The sequence below is a fragment of the Erythrolamprus reginae genome, chromosome 3, assembly GCF_031021105.1.
Source record: "Erythrolamprus reginae isolate rEryReg1 chromosome 3, rEryReg1.hap1, whole genome shotgun sequence".
NCBI classification, from domain to species: Eukaryota; Metazoa; Chordata; class Lepidosauria; order Squamata; family Dipsadidae; genus Erythrolamprus; species Erythrolamprus reginae.
This window is the reverse complement of record NC_091952.1, coordinates 46,782,543-46,810,370: the sequence shown is the minus strand read 5'-3', so window position 1 is coordinate 46,810,370 and position 27,828 is coordinate 46,782,543. Positions and strand designations below refer to the sequence as shown.

The 27,828-nt window shown below is 40.5% G+C and overlaps 1 protein-coding gene across 3 annotated transcripts; it reads right to left on the bottom strand.

The window, feature by feature from the left end:
• Positions 1 to 27,828, bottom strand: LOC139163859 (potassium voltage-gated channel subfamily A member 3-like). 3 transcript variants are annotated; one of them, XM_070745082.1, is made up of 5 exons: positions 23,741 to 27,828; positions 20,374 to 20,450; positions 19,604 to 19,675; positions 1,388 to 1,405; positions 1 to 43 (listed from the first exon to the last, which is right to left on the bottom strand). In XM_070745082.1, the coding sequence occupies exon 1, from the start codon at positions 27,297 to 27,299 to the stop codon at positions 25,455 to 25,457; it is 1,845 nt and encodes a 614-aa protein (XP_070601183.1). In that variant the 5' UTR covers positions 27,300 to 27,828; the 3' UTR covers positions 1 to 43; positions 1,388 to 1,405; positions 19,604 to 19,675; positions 20,374 to 20,450; positions 23,741 to 25,454. The 3 variants fall into 3 exon arrangements, with proteins under 3 accessions (XP_070601183.1, XP_070601182.1, XP_070601184.1); XM_070745081.1 differs by having other exon boundaries at positions 1 to 1,405; XM_070745083.1 differs by lacking the exon at positions 20,374 to 20,450 and having other exon boundaries at positions 1 to 1,405.

The following is a 27,828-nucleotide window of genomic DNA, read 5'->3' as shown; positions in this document are numbered from 1 at the left end:
TAGAGGTTAAGCAATTTCCCAGGTTCTCGTTTATTACAGCATTCTACAGGAAAAGAAAAGAAAAATTAAATATACACTGCAATCCTCAGGTCTTTATCGAGCCTTTTTCTGCCTAGCATCTTATACAATTATCCAACCATTATTAACATAATTATTAACAAAATATTAACGTATTTTGTTAAAATAACTGGAATCGGGACAAGCTTTATTTTACTTCAATAAAGGCTGGATGATTCCAGGTCATTAATGAAGAACTGGCCTTTTTTTGCCCCGCTGAACAAAATAGGATGAACTTTTCAGTAAACAAGCAGTGAACTGCATAGACACTATACTATCTAGGAAGAAATATGCATTTTTAAAGAAAAAGGTGATTCCAGCTAAGACTAGCCATGAATACATACATGCCTGTTAATTTGGGTTTCTTTATTTAAATAAAGGCTTTAAAACAAGGCACACATTTTTGAGCTTATTGTTCAAATTCCTTTGGGGACTCATGTAACTATCATGTCTCCTTGTATACAAAGACTAAAATAACCGGTATATCTTTTTATAACAAATGTATCACTTTATAAATAACAGTTACATCAACAAAAAGTCATTAAAAATAACACAGAATGATGATTCATTTCACATTACTGTATAAGCCTAAAATAAATCGGCATAAAACAGTCAATGCATATGGAATGCTTATTAGCTGTTCAGTGTATACAGGTAGCCCTCAGCTTGGTGACCATTCAAAGTTACAGCAGTACTGAAAAAAAGTGACATATGACCATTTTTCACAGTTGCAACCTTCGCAGCATCCCCATGATCACATGATCAAAATTCAGTCTGCATGGCAATTGGTTCATGCTTATGCACCGCCCTGGTCACGTGATCATCTACTTTTGCAACCTTCTGAGAAGTCAAAGGGAAAGACAGATTCACTTAACAACCAGGTTACTGACTTACCAGCTGCAGTTATTCATTTAACAACCGTGGCCAGAAATTTCATAAAATGGGAGAAAATTTGCTCAACAAACGTCTAAAGAAATTTTGAGTTCAATTGTGGGTCGTAAGTCGAGGACTACCTGTACTAAATTTCCAGTCACCAAAGCTTGCATGAGAAGGCAGATACACCACCCAAACAATTTAAACACCTTTTTCATAGCTGTGATCTTATTTGTAATATTGCATTGGGTTTCTGTTACAATATAAAAGATGTTCCTTTCTGTATAACTCTTGTCAAAACACAAAAGATAAGTATTAACGTAGTGAGCATAAGAGGGAAGACCATCCTTTAGTTCTGCGCATGATGCTACAGTATAATTAGTTACTTCTTCCTGATGTCTTTGATTCCTTTTTTTAATAAATAGTTTAAAAGTTGATGGAGGTCTGTAGCACTTACTGAGCCATCTTCTGTTATCTGTTGAGTAGAATAAATTAGAGTGTTTATTATATATTCAAGCACTGAACAAATGACACATTTGTAAAGGCAGAACAAAATAATAATAATAATAATAATAATAATAATAATAATAATAATAATAATTTATTAGATTTGTATGCAGCCCCTATCCGAGGACTTGGGGCGGCTCACAATCCCCATGGCATAATTATTGTGATACAGAATAATTACATTTTCATTCTCGAACATGGAAAAAAATGGGCACATCTAAATTCAATGCTATATGATGCAGGTCACTCATGCAAATATCTTGAAATATGTGCCATTCATGTGTTAACACCATTTTGCTGCCAATCAATTGTGATGGCACAAAACACAATTGATTGGTGCGGTCTCCTGCACCAGCAAGGGGTTGGACTAGATGACCTGCAAGTTCCCTAATAATAAATAAAATAAATTTAAAAATTAATGTACTATGTACACAAAAAATATTTTACAGATTCCAAGTAAACAATTTTCTTTCATTTTAAAGCAGAAATATTCTGGGATACAAATGCTAAGGTCAAATATCTGCCATTTAAAAGTTAATTCACACACAAACAGACTGCATTCTTAGCATGTTATTTCTTTTCTTTATACATTTTTACTGTCTAGGTTAGTTCATCAGCCAGAGGCTGGGGTGAGATAAATCTAGCTAATATGTCTAAAGATTGATGTAGGCTGGTCTGAGTTATTGCAAATCTCAAATGTGCTGCAATTAAGCAGAAGTTATCTTGCTAACAAAATTCAAGCAGCATTTAAAATTAAAATGTAAGGAGGAGGTACAGTACGTAATGTTGTTTGTAGGTTGTTGGGTTTTTTTTGTTCTTACGTAAGCTAAATATTTCAGAACTATTAAACACGATTATGGTAGATCAAAATCAAATCTTTGGTTGATTATTTTTTAATTACTCACTTTAAATTAATTAATTTAATTAATCACTTTTAATTCAAGTGAAGCAAATTGCCACTGTTTTCTGCATCTTATGCTAAACTCTATCAGTCTAAAGAAAAAACTTTCAGGATGAGTTAGTCTTGCATTTACAAAAGAGTACTGGATTTCAACATGTCATATGCTGCACATAATCACTGAGTTGAAGGCTTTACATAGACTTCTGCAAAGCCTTCGACTCAGTGCTTCATGACAAACTACTTCTAAAACTGAAATCCTATGGCATTTCAGGATCCCTACATGACAGGATAACTGCATTCCTATCAAACAGACAACAAATTGTCAAAATAGGGAACGCCATATCTAATCCTGTTCCTGTTAACAGTGGCATACCCCAAGGCAGCGTACTAGGACCAACACTCTCATATTCTATATAAATGACCTTTGCAATCACATTGCAAGCAACTGCGTTCTCTTCGCCGACAATGTAAAACTTTTCAATACCCTCCCAAAAGATCTTAACTTTGTGTCAGAATGGTCAAACATCTGACAGCTCCAAATCTCAACCAAAAAATGGTATGTCCTATACATTGGCAAAAAAAAATCAGAACACCAAACACAAGCTAAATAAACAAGACCTTATAAACAACCCTCACTTTGTAAAAGACCTTGGAATACTCACATCAAATGACCTAAGTGCCAAATTGCAACAACATCGCCAAAAAGGCGATAACCTACTCCTACGTAGCTTCTTCTCCAGTAATACCATACTACTAACCAGAGCAAACAAAACTTGGACGCACCTGACTCCCTGCCAGACACCTGGAGCTGCCCGTGCACCACACCGGCAGCAGCAATAAGTAGGAAACCCCGCCTGCAAGTCTCCTACACATATTTCTATCTACCTGGGACCCCACCTTGGTGATCTTAGAAAAAGATGTGTGAGGCCTAATTCATAAACAAAAGGTTTGGAAAAGCACCAGGCCTAGACAGATTAATTCCTTCTTACTTGAAAACCTGTGCTGAATAACTGGTCCCCATCTTCACTCGCATCTTTAGGGATGTGGTATGTCCCTTCTTGCTTCAAACATTCTACTATTTATCTCAGTTTCTACAAACACTCCATCAAGAAGCTGAATGACTATAGATTGGTTGCTCTGACATCTGTAGTTATGAAAATCTTTGAGAGGTTAATGCAAAAATCATCACACATCCACTGTTAGATCCAATTTGCAGTCAGCCTACTGAGCAAGTAGATCAACGGTTGATGCTGTCAATATGTCACTTCCCTACATCTTGCAACATCTTGAATCCCCAGGGACCCACGGACAGGTCCTTTTTGTAGACTACAGCTTGGCCTTTAATACCCATCATTCCAGAAATTCTTCACTCTAAACCTATCTAGCTAGCTGTACCTGCCCATATTTTAGGTGGACTATTACCTTTTTGATAGATAGGAAGCAACAGATGAATCTAGGGAAAATCACTTTGAGCACTTGGACGATTAACACTAAAGAGCAATGTCCCCCAACCTTTTGGGCATCAGAGACCGGTTCCATACAGAAAGGTTTTTCTATGGACTGGAGGGTGTGTGGTTTTGCATGCTGCCTGGATCCCATAGATGCAGCTTCACTTGTTTCCACAGCCCAGTTGCTGGTACGCCACAGCCCAGTTCACTGATTGGGGATTGGGTACTGCTGCATTACAGCGTGTGTGTGTTTTCTCAATTGCTTTTCTGTCTCTAGCCCAATAACTGCATCTCTAAGGATCCCTCTGTTAAAATACTGAAGTTTGTAGATGATATAACAGTCACTGGGTCTCATTCGAGATGGTGGCCTCATGTAGATGGGAGGTTAAAAAACTGGCCCTATGGTGCAGCCGTAGCAATCTGGAGGTAAACAGGCTTAAAACTGTGGAGATGAGTGAATTTTAGGAAGAACTCTCCTACTCTACCACTTCTTATTATGTTCAACAGCACAATGTTAGCAATACAGTTCTTCAAATTCTTGGGTTCTATAATCTCCCAGGATTTAAAACGGACACCTAACATTAGAACCATCATTAAAAAAAGCACAACAAAGGATATTCTTCCTACATCAACTTAGGAAGTTCAGACTGCCTCAGGATACAGTTTTACAGAGGAATTATTGAGTCTGTCAGCTGTACTTCTATAGCAGTCTGGTTTGCTACACCAATTAAACAGGACAGGTACAGACTCCAATGGAGAGTGAGAACTGCAGAAAACAACAACTGCGATCAGCCTGTCTTCCATAGAAGACCTTTATATTGTGCAGGTCAAAATAAGGGCTGAGAAAGTATCTGCCGATCTTTCATATCCTGGATATAAAGTGTTTCAACTCCTCCCCTCAGGATGTGGCTATATGGCCACAACAACTAAACACAAGCCCAGTTTTTTTCCTTTGTGCCATCACTCCTCTGAACACCTAATCCTCACAGTTATGCCTGTATATTTACCCATGTTGTATGGCTGTAGTATTATTATTATCCTTCTCATTTTCTCTACTACTTCTTCTCATTGGTATTATTATGATTATTTTTACTCTGTTGCTTTGCATGTAGAGTGAGAGCTTCTGCAACAGAGACAAATTCCTTGTATGTCTAATCATATTTGGCCAAATGAAGTATTCATTCATTCATTCATTCATTCATTCATTCATTCATTCATTCATTCATTCATACATACATACATACATTTCTCTAACAAAATTTCAGTGTCCACATACATTACAGTCCTGAGTTTTTAAATAAATCCTTAAATCTTGTATTTTCCCCCTCATTACCTGCAACACTTCCTGGAATCTAAGATAGAAGAGTCTTCTGGGCTATCCAATCTAAACTTCAGATCAGGGTGGGGAATCCATAGTTAGAGCACAGACACATATGTCTCAATGCACAGATGTTCAACTTCTGGTTGAAGATCTCTAGGGGGAAAACCCATTCTGATAAAAAGATCCAGTTCCCAGATATGCCTCAAGCAATGGTGTCCATTACAGAAGAGATTTAATCCTGATCTCTTAGCAATGGCATCTACAGGATCTTTCTACTTTTGTCGAATGACAAATAAATACAGTGATACCTCGTCTTATGAACTTAATTGGTTCCGGGACGAGGTTTGTAAGGTGAAATGTTTGTAAGACGAAACAATGTTTCCCATAGGAATCAATGGAAAAGCAATTAATGCGTGCAAGCCCAAAACTCACCCCTTTTGCCAGCTGAAGCGCCCGTTTTTGCACTGCTGGGATTCCCCTGAGGCTCCCCTCCATGGGAAACCCCACCTCCGGACTTCTGTGTTTTTATGATGCTGCAGGGGAATCCCAGCAGGGGAATCCCAGCAGCGCAAAAATGGGTGCTTCGCTGGCAACAGAAGTCCGGAGGTGGAGTTTCCCAGCGAGGGGAGCCTCAGCGAAATTGCAGCATCGCAAAAACACGGAAGTCCTCAAAATCCCACCTCCGGACTTCTGTGTTTTTGTGATGCTACGGTTTCACTGAGACTCCCCTCGCTGGGAAACCCCACCTCTGGACTTCCATTGCCAGTGAAGCGCCCATTTTTGCGCTGCTGGGATTTCCCTGCAGCATCGCAAAAACAGGGAAGTCCAGAGGTGGTGTTTCCCATGTAGGGGAGCCTCAGGGGAATCTCAGCAGCGCAAAAACGGGCGCTTCGCTGGCAACAGAAGTCCAGAGGCGGGGCATCCCAGTGGCAACGGCTTGGGTTTGTAAGGTGAAAATAGTTTGGAAGAAGAGGCAAAAAAATCTTAAACCCCGGGTTTGTATCTCAAAAAGTTTGTATGACGAGGGGTTTGTAAGACGAGGTATCACTGCACTTTGTAAACTCCTATTGCTTTGTGACACCGTAATGCATGTAGATAAGGGATTGGGCTTATATCACAAGAGTAAAATATTGTTTATGATATCCTAATCTCCCTTGTTCCCCTCTGAAGACACTGCTGTCAAGGTTCGAGTAACATCTGAACTGACTCAGAGTCTGAGTCAAAATGCTCATCAAAGTTGCAATTTATTTCTGGAGCCATCCTGACACCTGCACAGGCAAACCTGGATCTGAGTTTCCCACTCAGTTGAAAGATCACATGCCTAGCCCCCATCCACAAACTTGTCACATTGCCCACCCAGGTTGTGGCAGCATAGCAGCGTGACAACTCTGAATCTGCCCAATGCACGTCAGATATGACCCCCAAAGCCAATTCCAATTCCCCTAAAGTTTTCCCCTCTCCACGCTAGCCAACCCAGCACTAGACTTCCCACCTGTTTTCCATTGCGTTTCCCTTCTCCACTAATCTCCTTCTGCCTTTCCAGCGTTACCTTCCTTCACTTTTCCTAACCCTTTCCAGCTTCCACAAACTGTCTTGCTCCAATCCCTGCCTACTTCTCCCTACTTCAGATTTTCTGCTTGCTACCATCACTTTTGTAGCACTTTTAATTTGTTTTTGAACCCTTGATTTATTCAAAACATAAAAATCTAAAAAAGTATAGCAACTCAGTGTCCATGCATCCCTTTCCCTCCTTGTACTAATTAGATTTTTGCAAGGCACCAAAGACCTGGCTACTTCCTCAGCAGGTATGTCAGGTGAGTAGGTGAGTTCTGTTGTTTATAACGTGATATTTTCAAAGAGCGGGGAGTTTTGTTTCCCCTTAGGGACCAGGTATTACACATGATAGGGTTTCTGTTTTAATCTGCATTAAGCCACCCAGACTCATGTATGAAATGAGTGTCTATATAAATCATACAAATGCATTAAAAAGAAATTTCCCTTTCCCCTTTTTGTGGCTTTCCTTTCCTCTTCTTGCAGTCTGAAATTAGATTGCCACCACTAATTGTTATAGCACCATCTATCAGTGAATAAAGAAACTGTGGCTGTTTGTCTTTTTGCTAGTACTGCACTGTATTGAACATGGTAGATGTGAATCATATATAGAGGTGTGTGTGTGACCCAAACTACAGAAATAATGCAAAACTTCAAACTGGTCCTTCATTTTGATGATGCATAAAGTGAAGCACCCCCAAAGCTATTTGCAAAACTATAATCCCCTCCTCTTAGAAATATAGCCACTACACTGTTTCACATTGCACTGTTTCCAAGCCAGACTCCAAATATTCAGGTGACCTGTATTGTCACTATATTTCATCAAATTTGACTATGTCATCTTTGCACTACAAAGTATCTTGTATGGGTGAAATACAGCACACTGTGTAAATAAACACACACACCTTTTAAGCAAGTAAAAAAATATTAAAATGATATTAACCATTAAAATGTCCATCATCTCTAAGCAAAAATATCTGAGCATACTATTTATATGCTGTTCATCTTTTGCTAAACTAGCCACTTTTACACTAGAGAAAAACATGCATGCAAACCTGATCTGACCCGGATCACAATTACATGTTCAATTATTGGTTAAACTATTGATTATTAATCAGTACAGACTTCTCCTACCATTTATTTTACATGTTGTCGAGAACTATCCTAGAATCTGAGAAAATAATATATACAAAGTTGCAAGAACTGTGTATGTCTAGTCTAGTGAAAAGAAGGACTGGGGTGACATGACAGCAGTGTTCCAATATTTGAGGGGCTGCCACAAAGAAGGGAGGGGAATCAACCTATTCTCCAAAGTATCAGAAGGAAAGACAAAGAATCGATGAATGGATGGAAATTAATAATCAAGGAGAGAAGCAACCTAGGACTAAAGAGACATTTCCTAACAGCAGGAACAATTAACCAGTGGAACGGTTTGCTTCCAGACGTTGTGGGTGCCCCATCATTGGAGGCTTTTAAGAGACTGGACAAGGTACTTGTCAGAAATGGTATAGGGCAATGATAGTGAAGCTTTTTTCCTTTGAATGCCAAAAGAGTGCATGCACGAGTGCTCACACCCATAAATCAATGCCTGAGAAGGGCGAAAAAAGCTTCCCCCACCCCTCAGAGGCCCTCTGGAGGCCAGAAAAGTCCTGTTTCCCAACTTCTGTTGAGCCCAGTAGGCTCATATTTTGCCCTCCACAGGCTCCAAAGGCTTCCCTGGAGCCGGGTGAAGGGTAAAAATGTCCTTCCCATCCCCCCAGAGGCTCTCTGGAAGCCAAAGATGTCTTCCCAGAGCCTCTGTGTGAGCCAAAAATCAGCTGGCCAGCACACACATGCACGTTGGAGCTGAGCTAGGACAACAGCTCACGTGCCAGCAGATAGGGCTCCGCATGCCACCTGTGGCACCTGTGCCATAGGTTCACCATCACTGGTATAGGGTCTCTTTTGTGAGTAGGGGGTTGGATTAGAAGACCACCAAAGTCACGTCCAACTTTGTTATTCTGTTTCTTTTTAAACATAAACATATCCTGGAATTGTTTTAATCTGGAAGAGCCAACAATATATCTAAGAGAAAGACAGCCGGCCTTTAATAATAGGGCTTTTATCATTGTATTGTTATCGGTGTTATTATGTACATTTATGCTATAGTATTATGAACGTATATGAAAAATCAAGGACATGACCCCACTCAGAATCAGAAGCAGAGATAGAATGGCTCATTCTGGCAGATTTCATCTTATGCAGGTGGGAAAGGATCAGAATGAAGATTAAGACTCAATTGGGCATTCATTCATTCTTTTATTAGAGTTGAAAGGGACCCTACAGGTCATCAAGTTCAACCCCCCTGCCTGTTCCCTAAAAAGAGACAGCTCCCAAATGAACTGAATAAAGCATCAGCACTCAAGACAAAAAAATACCAAGAAGCTGAGGAAATTAAAAAATGATGGAAATTTAATGCTTCAAAACAATCACATAAAGTGAAACACTTGATAGGTTTCCTACCTCAACTGACCTGAAATCTAGGCTTGGCAGCCGAATTTTGAACTCAAGCATATATAAATGTGTTTGTTGGTGTGTATATTTTATTATTTATTTGTTCAATTTATAGGCCGCCCTTCTCCTGAGACTCATATGTGGATATGTGAACAAGTTATTTAATTATTTTGGTTCAGAAAGTGAACAATTAAAAGTTATATATCTACATCCCAAACATATGAATAAATTAAACAACAGCACAACAGAATATATTAAACAACAGCATTGGAGAAATAATGAAATAGCTACATTGTTCTACAATTATAATTGTGAAGTGTAAATAACATTAAATATAGGGTTATAGGGTTCACTGCAGGGGTAGGGTGTAAAATGGGTTAACATAGACGAATTTCCTCTCTATTTGTAATCTGGACACTCAAATATCTTTTGCAGTGCTGAGCCTCTTCCAGCCATATACTTGTTAATATTTATTACTAGTAAAATCAACAGGTTTGAAGAACTGAAAAAACTTTCTTGCTTTTTACACTGTATACCACCTAATCTACAAAAAAGCGGAGTCAATATACTGATTTTATTTGCCCTATCGTTTTATAAAAAGTCACAGAAATTCATCCAAGAATCACACACAGCATGATTTGATTTAAACCAGCTCAAGAGCAATACAGTGATCCCCCGTTTATTGCGTCCCCAACCATTGCGAACAGGGTACTTCGCGATTTTTCAACCCGGAAGTCAAAATACCATCTACGCATGCGTGCGTTTTTTCTATGGGCACGCATGCGTAGATGGCAACCGGGAGATCAGCTGCTGGGTGGCTTTCCTGGGTCTTCCCCCTCTTGCTGGCGTCAGCAAGGAGTTTCCCCACCGCCCACGCAAACTCCTCGCTGCCGCCCGCCCTTCGCCCGCCCACGCCGTTCATTCTCGCCGCTTTCGAGCTGAGTCCTGAAGCGAATTCGCTCCCGGACTCAGCTCGAAAGCGCCGAGAGACAGCGCCAAGGAACGGCCTGTCCACGCTGTCTCTCGGCGCTTTCGAGCTGAGTCCGGGAGCGAGTTCGCTCCCGGACTCAGCTCGAAAGCACCGAGAGACAGCGCCCCCCGGACCCCCAACCCGGGTTTGGGGGGCTGCTAGGAAGCCCCCCATGCCGGCGGCAAACAGCCGCGCTGCCCCCAATCTTCGGCTCCTCGCTAGCGCTGTGGGAGTAAAAACACCATCTGCACATGCGCAGATGGTGTTTTTACTTCCGCATCGCTACTTCGCGAAAACCTGCTCGTTGCGGGGGCTCCTGGAACGGAACCCTCGCAACGAGCGGGGGATCACTGTAATAGCAAAAAGAGAGCTTCTTTAAAGCCCTACATGGCTTTGGACCAGACTACCTCTGGAACCGCCTGCTACCGCACGAATCCCAGCATCCAATAAGGTCCCACAGAGTTGGCCTTCTCCGGGTCCCGTGGACTAAATAGTCGTTTGGCGGGCCCCAGGGGAAAAGCCTTCTCTGTGGCGGCCCTGGCCCTCTGGAACCAACTCCCCCCGGAGATTAGAATTGCCCGCACCCTCCCTGTCTTTTGTAAACTACTCAAGACTCATTTATACCACCAGGCATGGGGGAGTTGAGATATTCCTTCCCCCTAGGCCATTACAAGTTATGCATTTTATATCTGTGGGTATGTTTGGTTTTATAATAAGGGTTTTTAGTTGTTTTATTATTGGATTGTCACATGCTGTTTTTATCAATGTTGTTAGCCACCCCGAGTCTACGGAGAAGGGCGGCATACAAATCCAATAAATTATTATTATTATTATTATTATTATTATTATTATTATTATTCCGCAGCCAGCCTGAAAGTTTGATATTACCACGAATATGGATACATTCAACAAGTATTAAAGGAACATAATCTTTGCATAAAGCACTCCAATTTCTTGAACATGTCATCAACATTGTTAACAATACTTGTATAGAGTTCCCAGTGCAATGCACACATTTTTGCATGTGCCTGAGCTAGGAAAGAAAGCATAGCAGGGAAAATACAATGCAGACATTACTTAACCCCTGAATTCTAACTATGCAAAAGTATTGAATCAATCAATTACGCAGCCAATAGATAGCAACCTCCTTCTATTTTTACATTTGTAATCAGCCATCTACAATTATACATGAATACAAATGCACCTGTAGAATGTAGGCAGGACAATAATTGGTTCCATTGCCATCACTGCCTTTGAACATGTACTTAAATGATGCTAGCTTCTTCTTCATCATCCCCATCCCTTCATGCAGTCATGACCTATAGTCCTGGCAAAAGAACGTTTCCCTGCTATTTTACTAGCTATGTGGATAGAAAAATTTAATAACTAAGCCAATTGCATCTTCCTGGTTTTTTAAAAACCTATTACAGGGTTTAAGATTCTCAGAAGACTTGAGACAGCAGCACTTAAAAGAGCCCTATTTCATCTTAAGCTTGGAACAAAACTAGTATTTTTTTTCTTCTGCACTGAAAATGTTGAAAAGAGGTATTTTATCTTCAGTTCAAACCACTTGAACCAGGTTCTTGGTCCAAGAATTTGATCCAACAACAGTTAGGAATCTCTGAGCTTTTCTTTTTTCCCAACGATGTTCTTTTATTCCTTTCTCCAAAAAAAATCACTATCTCTACAGAATTACTCTTGCTGTATCTCAAAATAGTGATGAAAGTTATACCTTTGCATGAGAATGGGGCTGCAATTGTTGGAGGCTGCAGGAAGGGAAGGGAAGGGAAAGAAAAGAAAAGAAAAGGAAAGGAAGGGAAAGGAAAGGAAAGGAAGGGAAAGAAAAGGAAATGAAAGGAAAGGAAAGGAAAGGAAGGGAAAGGAAAGGAAAGGAAGGGATAGGAAGGGAAAGGAAAGGAAAGGAAAGGAAAGGAAAGGAAGGGAAGGGAAGGGAAGGGAAAGGAAAGGAAGGGAAAGGAAAGGAAGGGAAAGGAAGGGAAGGGAAAGAAAAGAAAAGGAAAGGAAAGGAAGGGAAAGGAAAGGAAGGAAAAGGAAAGGAAGGGAAAGGATAGGAAAGGAAAGGAAAGGAAGGGAAAGGAAAGGAAAGGAAAGGAAGGGATAGGAAAGGAAAGGAAAGGAAAGGAAGGGAAAGGAAAGGAAGGGAAAGGAAAGGAAAGGAAGGGAAGGGAAGGGAAAGGAAAGGAAAGGAAAGAAAAGGAAAGGAAAGGAAAGGAAAGGAAAGGAAAAGTTCTATTTTTCACAACCAAGACAAAAATGTCCATGGAGGCACAGACCAACCAAGTTTGCTAAATGGAAGTACACAATCCAGTAGTAGGCCAATTAAAAGACCTGAAGATTGCCAATATCTTTGATGCTTCTCATGCAAAACAATAATTTCTAGCCAGATTTCTTGAACCTGGGTTCAGTTTGCCTCGGTAGGAAGCTGGCATCTGTTGTGAGGGCAAAATTGTTCCTCCATAAATAGTTAGCTGGTCTTGACACTGGGATAAGGTCAGGATATGGTTGGGGCTGCTTTTCTCACAACATTGTTAGGACGCAATAAATATCAGGAGGAGGAGGCACTATATTAAATATGCAACCTGATTTTCCAGGGAATATTTTAAAAATCTTTTTTTTAATATAGCTAGAAAGATACAATCCTAAAGCACAATGAAGTGAATTCTTTAATGCCTTAAAGTGCTGCAAATTCATCCAATTGTAATTTGTTAGTCATATTACAAACCACTTGTCAGCGAACCAAATAGCATCTGAGAAATAAATCATTTCCACGCCTGTGTTTCTTGCAGGGTACGATTTATTAACAGCTATATCTGGATTCGACTTGAATCATTCCAGCTCTGAGTCCCTTAGATTACACCCAGGTCAAAACCCCATATCACATCCCCACAGCCACAAATGCAGTCATGAGGACCAATCCTATGCAGGATTCCTGATTCCTTCCTGTGTTCGTTACTATGTTTCCAAATGTAAAATAATGCACTTGGGGAAAAGGAATCCTCAATCTGAGTATTGCATTGGCAGTTCTGTGTTAGCAAAAACTTCAGAAGAGAAGGATTTAGGGGTAGTGATTTCTGACAGTCTCAAAGTGGGTGAACAGTGCGGTCAGGCGGTAGGGAAAGCAAGTAGGATGCTTGGCTGCATAGCTAGAGGTATAACAAGCAGGAAGAGGGAGATTGTGATCCCCTTATATAGAGCGCTGGTGAGACCACATTTGGAATACTGTGTTCAGTTCTGGAGACCTCACCTACAAAAAGATATTGACAAAATTGAACGGGTCCAAAGACGGGCTACAAGAATGGTGGAAGGTCTTAAGCATAAAACGTATCAGGAAAGACTTAATGAACTCAATCTGTATAGTCTGGAGGACAGAAGAAAAAGGGGGGACATGATCGAAACATTTAAATATGTTAAAGGGTTAAATAAGGTTCAGGAGGGAAGTGTTTTTAATAGGAAAGTGAACACAAGAACAAGGGGGCACAATCTGAAGTTAGTTGGGGGAAAGATCAAAAGCAACGTGAGAAAATATTATTTCACTGAAAGAGTAGTAGATCCTTGGAACAAACTTCCAGCAGACGTGGTTGGTAAATCCACAGTAACTGAATTTAAACATGCCTGGGATAAACATATATCCATTGTAAGATAAAATACAGGAAATAGTATAAGGGCAGACTAGATGGACCATGAGGTCTTTTTCTGCCGTCAGTCTTCTATGTAAGACCTCATGGTCCCCCCCCCGCCCCGGTTCCTCTATCACTGCCAAACTGTGTCAGGCCAACCTTTGACTTCACATAATGACTTTGGGCCTGACACCACTGTTAGTAAAATAAATTTAAAAATCACAATTTAGTATGACGCGGTTACTCAGCCAGTCAAGAGAACAGTAAAGACAAACAAATAAGATTGGTTCATTAAAAGAAAATTGAGTTTCTATTTTCTGCCATTTTCCAAGCAATTCAATTTCTGATCCTGCTGATCAAAACAGGAAAGAAAGAACAGCTGAGAAATATAGGCAGTCTGAAGAACCACACTGGCATGCTTCAGTCAAAATTTTCCCACCATCTGTTACAAGTCAAGGTACATTTACTACAGCATGGTGCCATTCATAAAAAAGGGAAGATGAAATGAAGGCTGGAGGGGATTTTCATACTTAAATGTTTGGAGAGGGGGAAATATGTACAATGAGCTTTGTATCTTGAACTGAATACATTTTAATACAGTCTTCTAATGAACTAAAGATTTATATTCACTTCCTTGTACCACTATCATGAAATAAAAAGAATTAGCAAAGAAGAGATTTGGAAAGACTGGTGTTCATACAGTTTTGAGTGGACGTTTACCAAGTGAACAGCCTGTCAATTGGATTCCAAACTTACAGTATCTATTTTGCCCCATAGCCAGCACTGGAGTTGTGTAAGAAAGTAAGATACAAAACAACAACAGCAACAACAACAACAACAACCATACACTACTTCAGACAAATGGTTATCCAACATTTATTTATTTATTGGATTTGTATGCCGCCCCTCTCCGTAGACTCGGGGCGGCTAACAACAATAATAAAAACAGCATGTAAATCCAATACTACAACAACTAAAAAACCCTTATTTTAAAACTAATCATACCTACAAGCAAACATACCATGCATAAATTGTAAAGACCTAAGGGGAAAGAGTATCTCAGTTACCCCATGCCTGACGGCAGAGGTGGGTTTTAAGGAGCTTACGAAAGGTGATGAGGGTGGGGGCAATTCTAATCTCCGGGGGGAGTTGATTCCAGAGGGCTGGGGCCGCCACAGAGAAGGCTCTTCCCCTGGGCCACGCCAAATGACATTGTTTAGTTGACGGGACACGGAGAAGGCCCACTCTGTGGGACCTAACTGGTCGCTGGGATTTGTGCAACATCTTCTTAAAACTTCCTAGTGTTGGAGCATTCACAATTTCTGGAGGCAGGCTGTTCCACTGATTGATTGTTCTGTCAGGAAATTTCTCCTTAGTTCTAAATTGCTTCTCTCCTTGATCAGTTTCCACTTATTGCTTCTTGTTCTATCCTCAGGTGCTTTGGAGAATAGCTTGACTCCTTCTTCTTTGTGGCAACTCCTGAGATATTGGAACACAGCTATCCTGTCTCCCCCAGTTCTTCTTTTCACTAAACTAGACATACCCAGTTCCTGCAACTAACTGTTCTTCGTGTTTTTGCCTCCAGTCCTCTAATCATCTTTGTTGCTCTTGAGATGTCAATGAGATGTAGAAACCTGGCATCAAATTGGCTAATTAACCATGAGCAAGATTAACTCAAAAGAGCAAGCAAATCCGATGTTTCTCTTTGTTCTTCCTACACCCATATCACATCTCTTTATTTTACATTTACAAATGACCATACAGTAATATAGGATGCAAAACAGTGTAGAATGGTCTGAACTGTTCTGAAGCACATTAACTATTCATACCATTTTCTCCTCCTCTAATGACCTGCTGATGCTAACATGCCTAAATACAATAGGAACAGGTGGCATACTAATGTAATCTCAAGGAACCCCATAAGATGCTTGTTATTTGAGCTGATGTCTCAGGTCATTTTTTCCAATCTGATGTTCTGAGAATGCTCCAGGGCTAAAAATTTCCGTACATTTTAGTCTATTAGGTTTCTGGTGGAGCTTGGAAGATGGAGAATATGCAAAAAAGGTTGATGGTCTAATCAGACAAATAGTACAGATGTAATACTTTTATCTCCAACCACTAAAGCCCATCTATCTCCTGTTTTCTACTGTCATTTCTAAGAATTACTGCCTTTTAATAAAGTCAGATGAGCATTAAATGTGTACTCATATTCTCCACGTCCATGAAATCTCATCAATCTAGACGCCATGGACACTTCTAGCACAGCACCTTGTCCTTTTAATATAAAAGACATTGGCAGGCATTCTGTCTCTCTATTCCTTTCAAAGGCTTTTACGTACAAGGAAAAAAACATAAGTTATGAGGAAAAATGCAAAGGTTACAAATGGGAGACAATTAATCTGAACCCTATAAAAAGTTGTGAAGAAGGCATTTAATTATACAGTAAAAGCTTTCCCCAGAAGCACTTTGAAAGGCATGGGGATCTTCCAAAAGCATGTTTATATGAGCTAATGAAAGCCTGGGGTTTCATGGGTATCTTAACTATGATCATATGAAAGTTTATATTTGTTTGTAAAATATTTTGCTGTCAACTTAGTGCATTTAAGATATAAATTAAATGAATTAAATATATGAAGCAGTGACTGTTGTTCAAGAAACCATTTACTGCTTAACATATACCTATTATAGAACATGGCAGTAAGAAAAATAGATACAGTATTTAATGCAAAATACAATATCTATTTCTTTTTCCTACTAACCTATATTACATATAGCAATTATCCCATAAGCAAAGCATAATGAAGACCAGACGAATCCTCATGCTAGTAAGTTTTCCTTTACTAATGTACAACAGCACTGTGTTACTATTTATGTATGTATACACACAAAATATTATGAAACATGAAATATTCGATCTTTCAGTTTCCACACTATTCTGCTAACTGTTTTTAAAGTATGAAAATGGATATACAGTAATACCTTGTCTTACGAACCTAATTGGTTCCAGGGGGAGGTTCGTAAGATGAAAAGTTCGTAAGACGAAACATTGTTTCCCATAGGAAACAATGTAAAATCAATTAATCCGTGCAACGGGGGGGAAAAACGCAAAAAACTGCTACCGCCCGGATGTCACCTTTTGAAACAGCCGGGGGGTTTCTCAGCGTCCTCCTGAACCCAAATGCCAAACCCGAACTTCCGGGTTCGGTGTTCTGGAGGCCGCCGAGAAGCCCCTCAGCTGTTTCAAAAAGTGACAGCCGGGCGGCGGGGTTTCGCGGCGGCGGGGGGCGGGTTCGTAAGAAGGAAAAAGTTCGTAAGAAGAGGCAAAAAATTTCTGAACCCCAGGTTCGTATATCAGGTTGTTCGTAAGACGAGGGGTTCATATCATGAGGTACCACTGTATTTTTCAGAATATAAGATGCTCCTTTTTACACACACACACCAAAAGAGGATGAAAACTTTTATGCATCTTATACACAGAATGTAGCTCCACCCAGCCACCCCCACCCTTTGGTCTCTGCCTCCCAGCAATTTGTCTCCTTGCAGCAAACAGAACAGAGTCTGATTAACACAAGCAACTTGTTATCAGCTTCACGACCCTCAGCTGATTTGAGGCAGGACACTGCTAAACTGAGAGTGGAACTAGCTGCAAGGAGGCAAATTATTGTGAGGTGGACTGCTGGCAATGTTGGACTGCTGAAACTGGAAGCAAGGAGGTAAGTCGATAACTATAAATGTCTATAGAACGTTCAAATTATTAGACTTATTTTTTTAAGACTGTTTTATTATTGCTCTAGACAACTTAACAAAATGAAGAAGGTTTTAAAAATAAATGCTTGATCTGAAGAGGCCCATGCTATTGTATCTTATTTTAAATAGCAGAGAATAATGTATACTTCCAGAAAGCCACATCAATTTTAAAGATCTGCAAAAGTATAAACCCTGACTTAAACCCTGGCCTGGTCATCTTTGGAGTAGATCTACTTAAATAATTGGGAGGAGTTCATGTGACTACATTTAAGAAAACTTTCTGGCACTAATATACTGCCGTAATGTACATTTCTCCAATTGTTTTCTATTTCTATGGGTCAAACACACATGGACAGAAATACACAGCAAACAATGTATGTCATCTGTGCCGTTTACTGTTTGCTGGGAGGCAGAGGCAGATTTTTTTCCTTTGCTTTCCTCCTCCAAAACTAAAGTGTGTCTTAAACTCCGGTGCGTCTCATACTCTGAAAAATAGGGTATGTTCATACAATTTTTCCACAACAAATTAATCATATACATCTCTCCGTCAATGTATTTACAGACTTTCCTAATATGTGCCCTTTTCTTAATTTTGCTAATGTCTGTAATATATGCAGCGTTCAGGCAATTTTGAACTAAGAAGCATAAAACTTAGTACAGAATCTGCGTATTTGTTCAGAAAGTTCAAATGCTATTGGTATGATTGATATTGACCATTCTTTATTATAGGAATCAAATGGCTACTATATCACAACAAACTCAGGGTAACATTGACTTTATCTTATGTTCAACCGTCATAGTCAAGAACACAACAATAATTAAAGAAAAAGATGCAAGCATACCAGCATCGAAAGACATGCTTATGGCATTGGAAAATGCTCCACATTATTCATGCATGAAAAAATAGCAACAAAATGCCTTTTCTACATGAATTTCCCAAATATTATAATATGCTAAATCTTTCTGAAGTTGAATCTGAGAATTTGCAAACAGAAATAAACAGGCAACTAGAGTTGGCCAAATACTGCATAATTTCAAGCATTCAGTCGCTGTATAATCTTTACACATTAGAATTACAGGGTCCTATTCCTACATAAGCCATCATAATGTTGTAAACCTGTATTTAAGAATTACCTAAAAAGAAATGACTCAGAATTCAGAAAATATATTTTTGGGTATGAAATCCATCCTTTCTCAAGGGAAAGGGACATACATATAAGAAACAAAGAATGTTAATACAAAAAATGCAGAACAGTAATTTTCAAAAACTGTCCATCGATTCAGTGTGTAGGGGAGCGCAGGAAACACAAAATGTGGTTTAAAATCATCTCACAAAGCGGTGTCCATAAACCACATCTTAGAGCCGTGATGGCAAACCTATGGCACGTGTGCCTCCGGTGGCACACAGAGCCCTCACTGAGGGCATGCAACCTGTCGCTCAGCTCAATTCCACCGCACATGTGCATGCACCTCCCACTGGCCAGCTGATTTTCCAGGTGTCTGCTGCACATGCGCAGAGGGCGAGGCACATGTGGAAGATGCAAACATAGGCACAGGGGGTGGGGGGAGTCACACACGTATGCGCAGGGGATCATGCAGGCCTGCATGAAGAGGTGGTGGAATGTGGGGGATGTCCACCCCACAGCCGATTTTTGGGCTCAGGAGGCTGCAGGGAGCCCTGCTAGGCCCAAATATTATGCTTCTATGGATGTTAAGTGGCTGCCTGGTATACAGGGGACAGGGGACGGAAGGCACACTGGTGCACTTATGCACGTCCCTTACTGACCTCTTAGGAATTAATTGGGTGAGGTCAACAGCGGATAGTCTAAGGTTAAAGTCCACAATGTTGTACACCACCCTGAGTCATTTTGAGAAGGGCGGCATAGGAGCAAGACAGATAAGATAGGTAGATAGGTAGGTAGGTAGATAGGTAGATACAAAAGGATGGTAATAAATAAGAGGGAACAGAAGCTAAATGGCAACTCTTGAGAATGACTAATGGCCAAAGTGAGAAAAAGAAGGGCTTTGGTTCAAGTTCCTTATGTTTAGAGCTCCCCCAGTTGAGGTTGACAGTGTAGTCATTGCAATGATACTCACCCATCAGCTGTAAGGAAGGAAACGGTTGTTTGCAGTTTCAATTTGTTCTGCTCCATTTACTCTGGCTCTCATCTGATAAAAAGGAATACATAATGAACGTTTGGTCAGCAGTCACAAAAGAAAAAATCAAATGGCTAATTTTTACAAGGAAAAGAGGTGGTACTCTCCATTACTTTCACTAGCATATCTTAGGAGTTTGTCTAGATATAGTATTCTTCTGTGATTCATTGGTCTCCAGAGTCCCTGAACCATGGGTGGAGTGAAACAGAGAGATTGGGGGGGTGGGGGGTTTACAGTACTGTATTAGTTTGTAAGTACTGTATGGCAAGGACAAGGGCATCTGTTGCTCTATACAGCCATCGCTTTTCTTGGGGGAGACTGATTACAGTGGTTCTCAACCTTTATAATGCCGTGACCCCTTAATAAAGTTCTTCATGTGGTGGTGACTCCCAACCATAAGTCTAGCGCCAATTCTCCCAACAGAGGTTTAAGCTGATTGGCAGGAAGGTCAGAGGGACACTCCCACTGTGAACGTCTAATTGGTCGGATTGTAAAAATATGCTCCAAGGCGCCAGAATAGATGCTTTAGTTCCTAAAACCTTGGGAAAATTGTTTTTTTCCCATGGTCTTGGGCAACGCCTGTGAAACAGTTGTTCGACCCTCAAAGGGGTCCTGACCCCCCAGGTTGAAAACCACTCATCAATCATTAGAAGAAAGGTGGAAGAGGTACAGAAGCAAACTGTAAAAGTTTCGGATGAAGTCTTGCTTACCTTGTAAAGTGTTTTGTCATTGCAGTTCCAATTGCAAAGATAGAGTTAAAACTTGAGGCTGGGAAATTCTGCAAGAGCTTTGAGAGAAAAAGTGTCGTTCGTCAGCCCTTAATTTCTTATTTTCCCTAATTGTTGGGTATTCTTGTTTTTACAGTGTTCACTGCATGCTATGAAAGAAATATCTTTTTATTTAATTACAATATTATTTCTATGGAACTTTTAAGGCCTTAAAGCTAGTCTACAAAGTGGCTTACAGTTTTAAACAAAAACAAAACAAAAATATTTGTTCTTGATTTCTAGACATGGCAACAAAGTGATGATGTTTCATGCTACACATGCAATGCAAGTTACATTTACTGGCTATATGCCAAATGGCACATAATGTAGACAGATCTGAAACTGATTTTCTATTCTTTGGGAAATGCACTCCTAAGAAGGGATTATTAATTTATTTAGAATGGCAATAGGAGAGGGAAAATATTTAATTGCCTCCTTACTCTTTTCTCAGATAAACATCAAGGGTGATTTAGGATGTACAACTAATACAGTTTAGAAAATTTATTCCTATGGTTGATTGAAAGCAATTGACAGTTTCTTACTGCAGCATTAAAAATGAAGGGAAAGTATTACATCAGGTAAACACAATCATTAGTACCCTTGGCAATATATGGATGACCCTCAATTGTACGTTTTAAATTATATACTATAATTTCATTTGGTGATAGCATGAAAAGAGACAATTATATCAGCTATTTCCATTTAATAAATACTGAGATTTGGCATTCTCTCTGCAGATAATGCATTACACCATCCTTTGGACATTAGTAAACCTATGGCTTGCATTCCTTTATTTCTAAATGCTTCATTTTCTCTCTTGAACAGCTGAAATGTCCCTCTCTTTATTTTCTTTTTTGTAATTGCCAATCTGACATTTCACTAATGCAAAGGGATTAAGTAGCATCCTAATCTTTTATTTGGATTTATTACTGAATTGAACAGAATCACTTAGGGGGCATTTAGGCCATGAAGTTCAGTCACTAAGGTCAACTTTAATCCAAATTAAAGCATCCCCAATAATATCTGCCTAAATCAATTCAGAAAAAAATAGTTCACCGCTTCGCTGAGTAATTGGTTTCACAATTATTAACAGAATAAAGATAACCCTATTCTATACTAATAAATTCTGTTGGAATAGTGGGCAAAGCTTCCCATTAACAGACATATTGTTCACTATTGAGTATTTAGTATTGAAATATGTTATTATTTTATACATATCCGTAACATTTCTATTGACAAAACATTAATTTTCATGACAAATATGGATTTAAAAATAAAGTAACATGAAACGAACCAAAAAAGGAAACTGAACATCTGTCTTGAACAACCTGACAATCTTTATAAAGATATTGCTACTAAAGAATTGGAGGAGGAGCCATTTTAGTGAGCTATTTTTAAATGACCTTTTTCTGTTTCATTTGTGGATAGAACCTTCAATAAAAGCAGTTTTTGATTCTTACATTTTATCTGAATTCAAATCATGTGTCCTAAGCAATAATAAAAAAACAAAGCAGTTTCACTGCCATTATTTTTGAATAAAGGGAAGAAACCACAATACAATACATTATCAATTTCTTGAGCTGAGAGTTCCTATTCATTATAATGAACTAGATTCAAAGAGCACTGCTACCATAATTCTGCTAAATATTAGATCCTCTGCTGCCTGATGAGCTTCTCTGGAGACAGAGGGAACTTCAAAATAGATTCTGATGAATAAAACCTATCATAAAATGAAACATGGAATGTTTTTGTTCAAGTTTCTAACCAGCAAGCAATGATCTTTTCAAGAACACATCACTCATACCTCTCTTCATTAACTTACTTTATCATCCCAATAGACAGCTGAGATTACCACTCACATTAAGTCTTCCTTAGAATTTACTAAATTTGTCCCCATAGTGTTTTCTTTAAATATTTTTTGTAGTTCTCTTAACTATGGGCTTTTAAAAATGTATTCCCTCACTGATCATGCTACTTTGGCTAAATAAGCAACAGGACACTTACTTGGACATAGGAAACAGAATGGTGGGGGAAGATATAAATGGGAAAATGTCAAAGCTCATATTGTGTCTATGGTATGGATGCAGCAAATGTAATATGGGTCCTATGCAAAAAGATTTGTTCTGTATTAATAGTATATGTTTAATACATTTGGATGATGAAGATATAATCATGCCTTATTGTATTTATCCTCTCTGTCAAACCTGATATATAAAAATGTGAAACTAATAGACACATAAGCAAAGTGAACTGTTCCTCTGACCCTATAGATATTATCATCTGGCAGAAATTACAAAGCTCCCTGTAGTGCCACAAATAGCTGAGGTTCTGGAGACCTCACCTACAAAAAGATATTGACAAAATTGAACGGGTCCAAAGACAGGCTACAAGAATGGTGGAAGGTCTTAAGCATAAAACGTATCAGGAAAGACTCAATCTGTATAGTCTGGAGGACAGAAGGAAAAGGGGGGACATGATCGAAACATTTAAATATATTAAAGGGTTAAATAAGGTCCAGGAGGGAAGTGTTTTTAATAGGAAAGTGAACACAAGAACAAGGGGACACAATCTGAAGTTAGTTGGGGGAAAGATCAAAGGCAACATGAGAAAATATTATTTTACTGAAAGAGTAGTAGATCCTTGGAACAAACTTCCAGCAGACGTGGTAGATAAATCCACAGTAACTGAATTTAAACATGCCTGGGATAAACATATATCCATCCTAAGATAAAATACAGAAAATAGTATAAGGGCAGACTAGATGGACCATGAGGTCTTTTTCTGCCGTCAGACTTCTATGTTTCTATGTTATAGACAAGTAATTTCTTGCAGTGATTTTAAAAAATGAAAGCAGATGTAAATACTGCATGGGACCAACACATACAAATTTCATTTTCCTTCAAAAGCATGCAATTATACTACAAAATGGTATAAGAACTAACATTAAATATCATAAGGTATTATGGAAAGGAATATTAAAAATAATCAGGGGCTAATATAGCAAATCAAACTGCATTTCAGTAGAGATGTAGAGCCAATATACCAGAAGCTATTTGTGCTCAAAACCAGCAGAACTATCTTTCAACACATTGTTTTTCTGTGCTTCTAAAATTATGGTTGAGACCTATATTAAAATTAATGATTTGAGAGTACTATAATAAAATCCTTAAATAAAGCTATATGTCATCTATAAGAGACAAGCAACAGACTTTTGTTTTAATTCCATTATTTTTCCTTACTGAACACAAAATAGCATCTTCACAAACTATCTCAGGGAGAGCAATTCCCCTTGAACTAGCAAACAGCTCACCTGTGTCTGTCTGATATTCCATAGCCGCAGATGTGTACTTGAGAGAAGATGGATATATATTTCCCAGAGGACTTTTAAATATTTCTGAACCAATACTTCATCACCATTATTTTCCAGATCTGCATCCTTTTGTAATAAATGTTTTGGTCTTGATCTTTAATGTCGTACTTGCTTTGGGTTGTTTTTTTTACATAATGGGTTTTTTTTCATAATGGTAGGTCATATTCAATAGAGAATTATTATAAATCAATATTATATGATTTATTCTGATAAAAGTAGAAGGCAATACCCTCTTTTTAAAACCTTCTATGCAGTTGTACAGGTAACTCCGGAAACTCATTTAGAATTAATTCCAGGTATCAAATTGCAAGAGATGTGGAAACTTGGCAGGGAATAAATTCTTTGCTTTTGGTGTTTAATTATATTATAATAGGAAGTACAGTTATTTTTAAAAGTCCATACTCTTTTCTTCATGATGTGCAGCTAGCTCAAATTTTGTCCATCTAAAAATGATACATACAGAATAATGCTTAACTTTCACAACTAAATCTCTTAGAGATTAATGGTGCACATTTGTGTGTGTGTTTGTTTGTGTGTGTGTGTGTTTGTGTGATTTATCAGGGCAGCAGCTTTTCTGTGGAACCACAGAAGTTGGAACCATCTGGAATGGTTACTATAGAAACAGCAGAAGACTGAGGGAGGGAAAGAACGGATGCTATGACAACCTTTGGGAGTTTCCCAGGAAACCAAAGTTGCTATGGAAACTGTACCACTCAGGTCCAAATTAGTAACTTCCGCTGCAAGGCGTGTTTGTCACTTTAATCTTCTTGTAATAGATGCAACTGCTTATCTTACTTGCATTGGACATTTATGGAAATACCTCTTTTTCTTGTTGTTTTTTGAAGCTGCAGTCAAAATAAAAGCCTGCTAGAAATTTACTAAAAACTAAATAATACATCGTATTCAGATTATCAGGATGTGACGAGTCAGTCAGTCAATTGTTCAGTCTCACTGTGTAGGAAGAATTAATACTACAGTACCCAGGTAGCAGTTCAGATTCAAAGTTGCCATTCTTTGAGAATTCAGGGATCAAAGAAATTCAAAATCACAACGGAGGCGTTTCCCTTGTTGCACTAAAGTGATACGGCATATGTCATGGGCAGATTCAGAATACACATGGCTCTAACCTTTTTTTTTTTTTTTTTTAAATCAAGATTGCAACCTCGTACATTAGATTTCCAATTGCGGCCATCCTTTTATAATGTGAGATAGTTTGTGACATTTATATCACCTTATTTTTCTCATTCACTGGAGCAGTTACATTCATTATCCTTAAACTCCGCTCCTTTCAATCCAACAAGTGTATACGCAAAAGAAAAGCAAATCAACAGTGTAGTTGCTCTTTACAAAATCAGACAAACACATTTCTCACTAAAATCCCAAATGCCCTGCAACAATTTGTGCAGAACAAAAACCTGTTTCCAAAGGGAGCAGCAACAACACATTCCCCGTGTTAGCTCATCTACCTTCTTTCTTAGTATCTCCTTGGTTCTTTGTTCTTCTAAAAAAATATTCTATCTTCAGGAGGGAGGACCAGAAAAGTATATGTACTTAAGCAAGAGCACAAAGACTGACAGTGATGCATGTTCCTCACAGATAACGGATTACGCAGACTTCCTGTGATTTTCTCTCAATCTCTGCGAAAGGGTGTCTTTTAAACATCCGTAAATATTTTTTTAATAGTCACGCAGTTGGGATTGTTTGTGGCGGAACAGTTGTTTGTTTTAAAAGCAGCCTGTTTGAATGCACTGTTGCTGATGCCTCCTTCTTCTATCACCATGTACTCTGACTTGCTGAGAGTGGAATTACTACGAGCTTTCTTCAGCTCCTCAGTGGAGGAGAGGTGCTGGCAGCTTCCTACGTGCATGTACTGAGCTTGTTCTTCCCCTTCTGTTTCCCGGTGGTAAAAGTAGTTGAAGTTGGAGACAATGACTGGAACAGGCAAGGCAATGGTCAGCACGCCAGCGATGGCACAGAGAGACCCTACTATTTTGCCTCCAATAGTGACGGGGTGCATGTCCCCATAACCCACAGTGGTCATGGTTACCACAGCCCACCAAAAGGCATCAGGGATACTGCTGAAACTTGAAGTGGGGTCATCGGCTTCTGCAAAATAGACGGCACTAGAAAAGAGGATGACGCCGATGAAAAGGAAAAAAATGAGCAAGCCCAGTTCCCTCATACTGGCCTTCAGAGTTTGCCCCAAAATCTGCAGCCCTTTGGAGTGCCGAGAGAGCTTGAAGATACGGAAGACCCTAACTAGCCGGATGACTCTGAGGATCGCCAGAGACATTGCCTGTTGACCATTCCCCTGCCTCTCGGCCAGTTCAGTGCCCAAGGTGATGAAGTAAGGTATAATGGCCACAATGTCAATTATGTTCATAATGTTCTTAGAGAAGGTGGGCTTGCTGGGGCAAGCAAAGAACCGGACAAGCAGCTCAAAGGAGAACCAGATAATGCACAGAGTCTCCACCACGAAAAAAGGGTCAGTGAAGGATGACACCATAGTTGTAGCTGGGGAAGAAGCATTTGTGAAAACATCCGTCACAAAAGGGCTACTCCCTGGGCCAAATGTCCCCGCAGCACTATCATAGTCACGGTCATCTCTGAACTCAGGTAAGGTTTCTAGACAAAATATGACAATGGAGATGAGGATGACTAAAACAGATACAATAGCAATGCCCCGAGCCGGCCCCGAACTCTCTGGGTACTCGAAAAGCAGCCACACCTGGCGCTGGAACTCCTTCTCAGGCAGAGGTCTCTGTTCCTCACGGATGAAACCTTCGTCTTCTCGGAATTTTTCCATGGCCTCCTCCCCTAACTGGTAGAAACGTATTTCTTCCGAAAAGATATCAATGGGCACATTCACAGGACGGCGGATACGGCCTCCAGATTGGTAATAGTATAGGATGGCATCAAAGCTGGGCCGGTTGCGGTCAAAAAAGTACTCATTGCGAAGCGGGTCGAAGTAGCGCATCCTCTTGCGAGGGTCGCCCAGCAGCGTCTCCGGGAACTGGGCCAGGGTCTTGAGCTGGGTCTCGAAGCGCAGCCCTGAGATGTTGATCACGACCCTCTCGCAACACTCGTGCTCCTCTCCACCGGCGCCCACTTGGTGATGGCTGTGGGGAGGCAGGGTATGGGCAAGAGGGTGGTCGTAGCGCTCCCCTCCCAGCAGGGCATGGGGATGCTGGTTTTCATCGACGGGAGCATCCTCACCACCCACTACAGTCATGCCACCCTCCAGCTCCCCGTCCTCCTCCTCGTCGTCTTCTTCTTCCTCCTCCTCTTCCTCCTCCTCGCCCTCGGCGTCGCCCTCTTCTTCTTCCCGCCCTTCCTCGGGGGCGGAAAGCGCGCCTTCGGGGAAGAGCTGCTCGCTGTAGCCCAGGTTATGGTGGCTGCTTCCCGCGACGCCGCCGACGCCGACGCTGCCGACGCCCCTCGAATGCTTGCAGGAAGACGCGGCGGCCGGCGAGCGCAGCAGGCTCAGGTGCTCGTCCATAAATGGGACCCGGGCGCTGAGGGGAGCCCGTTTCCCCAGCGGCTGAGCAAACGAGACCCCAGGCGGACGGCCAGAGCGACCCGCCCAGCTCCGCGGCCGCCGCCCGGCTCAAAACATCCTCTCCCTCAGGCTGGATGCCGCCTCTCCCGCCTTTGCCAGTCAGTCCGTCGGCGCCGCCATCGCCCACGCGGTTGCCCTGTGAGGAGCGAGGAGAAGGAGACGAGCGGGGCAGCGGGGAGAGAAGGCGCTATTCTGGAACGAAGGAGGGGAGTGGGGTGGGGGTCTCCTTCCCCGCGTCTCCCCCTCGTCAGAGCCCCGAGCGAGCAGCCTTGCCGGGCTGGCTAGCAGCAACAGATAGAGCCAGCGCGGCCGCCCGCTCGGCTTCTATACAGGTCAAAGCGAAGGAGCAACACGTTACTGAGGGAGCAGGCGCGAGAGGGGAAGAATGCGAGAGTCCATCCCGTGGGCGGCGACTGCCATTGTAATCCTTACTTTGCAGTAAAACAAAAAACAAAACCCAAAAACCCTC

Bases quoted from the DNA above. Each gene is read 5' to 3' on its own strand.
- LOC139163859 (XM_070745081.1), bottom strand. From the start codon at position 27,299: ATGGACGAGCACCTGAGCCTGCTGCGCTCGCCGGCCGCCGCGTCTTCC.